General features: G+C 46.2%; 1 protein-coding gene across 1 annotated transcript in view; it reads left to right on the top strand.

Moving 5' to 3' along the window:
• Positions 1–1,349: 1,349 nt before the first annotated feature.
• Positions 1,350–4,909, top strand: part of BCAS3 (BCAS3 microtubule associated cell migration factor) — a 357,048-nt gene continuing 353,488 nt past the window's right edge. The window contains 2 exon segments of the mRNA XM_040532922.1: positions 1,350–1,463; positions 2,637–2,724. Coding sequence (XP_040388856.1) covers positions 2,654–2,724 — 71 coding nt within the window. The 5' untranslated portion in view covers positions 1,350–1,463; positions 2,637–2,653.

The raw sequence follows: 4,909 nt of genomic DNA, 5'->3' as shown, positions 1-4,909 counted from the left end.
GCCAGTTCCCATGCTTGACTAATGCTGCTGCTTATGATGTAAAAAAAAAAAAAAAAAAAAAAAGAGAAAAGACTGATTACATAGATGCAAAATTTATTTTTTCACTAAACTTGGTTGCATTCAACTGTGGTGCCTCCTTCTGTTTCCACTTGACAGTTCTGGTCTTGGGCTTCTCCAGATGGAGAGACAGACACCTGCTTTTTTCACTTTTAACAAACTAGACAAAAAACAGGCTTTTCTTTTCCTTTTTTTTTTCTTCTTCCTGGGAGAGCTGTTGAGCAATAGTAAGGGTTAAACACGCAAAGCTCCTCAGCAGTAGAGAAACTCCCTTGCTGATGTGGATTGGCTGTAGTTTATTTTCACCACCTATGTTATCATTTGACTGCCCTGAAATTAATTACTGGAGCTGAGACGGGCAGTGTGGCAATGTGTAGCTGAGGTGTTAATGCAGTCCCTGTTTCATAAATCAGGTCTGAGTCACACAAAGCTGTTTGTGAAACAGAGCTCCAGCATGTGCAAGGAAACAGTTCCCCGTCATCAAAAAACAGCTGAACGCCTGTGGTGGTTCAAGAAAAGCCTGACACTTTTTCACCCTATGATGGGACAACTTGTTTAAAGGTTGGATGTGGCACTTAGGGACATGGTTTAGCGGGTAACATTGGTGGTCAGGTGATGGTTGGACCAGGTACCTTGAGGTATTTTCCAACCTTAACGATTTGATGATGCTAACTTGCTGAGATGAGAAGCCACAATTTAAAACTTCCCTCATGTTGAGGGGAGCAGGGAAGGAATCCTAGAATAGGCCCTGGGGGAGCACAGAGTCCGACTGCTGGCCGTGCACAGCACCTCCTAAATACTCAGACAGGGTGTCTGAGCATTGTCCAAACACTTTTTGGGCTCTGTCATGCTCGGAGCTGTGCCCCCATCCCCAGGGAGCCTGCTCCAGTGCCCTGACATTAGCTATTTCGCACAGAAACACGGCAGGTTACACGTAAATTATCGGGAAACAAACAATTTATTAGGCGATCATTGCGCCTCAGGGGCAGACATGGCGTCTCAAAATGGCGCCCTCCGCCACGCGCCCCCTCAGCGCCGCCCGCGCCCACCCCGGCCGCCGCCTTCCCGCCCATTCCCGCCGGCCCCGCCTCCGCCCACGTGCGCGGGACTGGCGCGGCGGCTCTCGCGAGATCTCGATGTAAACAAAGCTGCGGGGGGGGGCGGAGGGGGCAGCGCGGGCCGTGTTTTGCTGCCTCAACCAAGCTTGGGGGCGGGGCGGGGCGGGGCAGGGCGCAGCCGCTCTCCAGCTCTCTCCGCTCCCCGCCCCGTTCTGGAAACCGAGGCGGGGATTGGATGGCGGCAGGGAGCGGCCCGCCCTCGGAGGCGCGTGATTGGCTGGGCGCCTGAGGTGCGCTGGGTGTCATTCCCCGTGGGGGTCCCAAACAGTGTCAGTGAGGCGGCGGCAGGTGAGGGGCGCGGGGCCGGGTGGGAGGGGGCTGCTCTGAGGGGGCGGGTGGCAGCCGGGGGGTGGCGGCCGGGGCCGGGCGGGTGGCGGCCGGGGCCCCGCGGAGCGGGTGTGGGGAGGCCGCGGGGGGCGCCCGGCGGGGTCCCGGCGCTCCCCGGCCGGCTGCGGCCTGACGGACAGCGCAGCCGGGCGGCAGCGCGGGGGGCGCCGCCGGGCTCCGGGCGGTCTGTCCTGGTTTATTTTTACATTTTCATTTATTTTTTGCCTAAGAGTTGCTGCTCGCGGCTCCGGGGCCCGCGGGAGGGTTTCTGCGGGGCGACCCCGCCTCGGCCGCTCGGTGCGGGGCCGGCGCCGCGAGCAGGCGGGCTCTGAGGGGGGGCTCGGCGCGTCCCGGCCCGGTGTTCCTGTCAGGGTGGGACGGGCGTCGCGCTGCGGTCAGGCTGCGGAACGCCCCGACTTCCAGGGGCTAAGACCGCAGGGATGGAGCCCTGCTGACAGTCGGTGCCATGTGGGGGTTTGGCCTTTGGCGTCCCTTCAGTTTTTGGTTTGGGGTGGGGGTGAGGGGGGCACAGTGGCTGGGCGGGTTCTTGGCACCTCTGGTGCCTCTCAGGTGTCTCCTTGTCTTCAGCGAAGGTGTTGTGAATCCACATGCAAAACGCTGCAAGTGTGGAGACAAACTTGAGGGGGTACGAAAAACTGACATAAGAAAGTAAAATGTGTTTCATCACACTTTTTATGTTACCTGCACTGTAACCCACTACAGATTTTATAAGCGCATTACGCAGCAGTTATGACAGTATGTGTTTATACACATGATTTTCTAAGACCGTGCCTTTTTAATAAATAGCGGTCTTACATAATGCTGATAACACCTGTATTTCTGTACCATTGTCTTTAATGTACAGTTCAAAGAAAACTTTCTATTTTATTATGGTGCTTTGTGTTGATTTTTTTTGCTTTTTTTTTTGCTCACACACATGACAGGAGGTGTGTTGATTGAAGTACTGAAAAAATAATTTTTAGAGTGCTGTAAAGGGGTGTTATCATACAGGTTTGTGTAAGCTATTTCCTTCTTCAGGAATTTTTCATCATTCTGAAAAATGTGGCAAGAACTAGTATAGTAATCAATTGTTATACAAAGGATTATTATTAAAAAGAAATGTGTTTCTTACAGGTATCTGCAAAGAAACAATGGCGACAGAATCTCCACGCCGCCCTAGTCGATGTACTGGAGGAGCAGTGGTTCGTCCACAAGCTGTCACGTAAGCACCTTCTGGAAGAAAAGCCTGTATTTGAAATATTTTTTGTCTCGTATGTGAAGAACCCAGCCCAAACTCTCTGGCAAAGCCAGCTCTGAGAGCTTCTGCTGACAATACAGTTTTGTTGCATTGAGTATTTTCTAATAAAAGAAAGTCAGCAGTTGTTGCTTTCCTGTCTCCTGGGCCTATGCAGGTCAAGCTGTCTCCCTCAATGGGCTGCTGTTTATGTAATACGCCAAAACCTTCGGTCAGCCTTCAGAGTTGTACAGTTTAAAGACAAATACTTTATCTTAAAATGTTTCGTTGTTTACTTACACAGTTTTGTTGAACAAACACCACATTGGCCATAGATTAATGACTGCAAACCTCTTCCTTAGGCTAGAGGGAACACGTGTACCATGTTCCTTTCTTGCTGTTCTTGTAATAATACCTTGTAACAGGGATGGATGTATTAAAACATATAACCTACCACTGTAACACAATAAATTGTGTTAGAGGTTTGTCTTGCAGCCATGTGAAAGAAGTATTTGTTGTATTTTGGAATCTCAAAAAATTCATTTGTTTGCAGTGACCTTTTCTTCTCAGTAAGCTTGTTCACTAGAAAAATAATAAAAACACTGTAATAATAGGATTACCATACTTTTTTTTTTTTGGTTAAATATAGCAGCTTGTTCATGAGCTGTATCTTTTTATTTCAAAGCTTTCAAGTATTTTATATGAGAATTTATATATGCTGAGCAACATGCAGCACCCTGCAGAGTTCTGCTGCTTATGTTAAACTCCTAAATTGTTATAAACAGAAGATGGTATAGTCAACTTACAAAGAAGAAAAATGTATAAATAATAAACTTTTTGAACCTGATTCTGCTATGGATTTTAAGACTTCTAATGCTAAGTGTTCTGTGTGTTTTTTTGTTATGTTTTTTTCAAATTTTTGTTCTTTTTTTTTCAAACCACAAGAAAGAAGTCTCTGTGGAAGTTTTTCCAACTTTAGGAGAGATTTAGAGTACATACAGTGAATAAAACATCTTCCAAACGTCAGCTTTGTTTCAGGATGTAGTTTGGGGGGGAGGGGGAAAACAAACAACAAACCACAAACCAGTACTCATTTCATGAACTGAAAAATGAGGACACTGTGACACTTGCTGGTAGGCATCCACATGGGAACTTCAAAAGCTACTTAATACTATACCCGTAAGGTAGACAATTATTATTGGTAGGTAATAAAGGGCTCTGAAGGGCTCAAAGACAGTTTTGGTGACCTACATAAATCAAAGAAGAATCAGCACCAGAAACCACAGCTTATTTGTAAGGCCTCTGCTTAAAGCAGTAAAACAAAATTCATTTGATTTGCTAATCCTTGGATTGCTGAACGAAATCAAGTTTAGTCAGTGGTTGAAATAGGCTTTTTGAACTTTAAAATTTCATGGGTTTGATTCATTTTTGTTCTCAGAGAGGAGTCAGCTAGTTAAATTGATCCAGGTGTTGCAGCATTTGACTTAAAGTATCTTTGGTATTGCTGTATATAGGGGAGAGTACTTCATTCTTAACTACTAAACACTCCAATTTCTCTTAAAAGAATCATATGCAGCACAGTTCCTGAAAGCAGAAAGAAAACACGTATACCTTTGGCTATCAAGAACCTAGGTTTCCCTACCTTCAGTTTTTCCTTGCTGCTGTTAGAAGTCTTGCATTAGTGCAAGAAAAAACACTAATTGCCTGCCAAAATACAAATAAATTCTGGAGCTGCCGAAGTTGTTAACTAATTTTTTTTTTCTGAGACTCCATGAGCATAGAGGTTGTTGCCAGCATATTTCAGTATTAGCCATTTCAGAAAGCACAAACTTCTTGTGTAGTTTCAACACCATCTAATACAATCAGCCGATGTTGTACGTTGCTCAGCAGTTACACAAGAGCCTCATTGCTCATGCAAGACTAAGCTAATAAAAACATTAGTTTAAATCTATCAGAACAAATGTATACACTATATACTATTCTAAATCATTGCTGCTAATGAAATTCCAAGAAGGAATAAGCTTCCAAAGCCATAAAATCGTAACCTAAAATATCTCTTTACACTTCTTGGTTAGGATTTTGGTCCGTCCTTTGCCGCTTCCACTTACTTCTTCATCGTACGTAGCGCATGTGAGGTCGGAAAGTTTTCTTGCCCTGCAAGGGCACCTCCAAC

Source organism: Cygnus olor, chromosome 20, assembly GCF_009769625.2.
Source record: "Cygnus olor isolate bCygOlo1 chromosome 20, bCygOlo1.pri.v2, whole genome shotgun sequence".
In the NCBI taxonomy this organism is placed as follows: Eukaryota; Metazoa; Chordata; class Aves; order Anseriformes; family Anatidae; genus Cygnus; species Cygnus olor.
The sequence above is the reverse complement of the archived record's forward strand: the minus strand, read 5'-3'. Positions and strand labels throughout refer to the sequence as shown.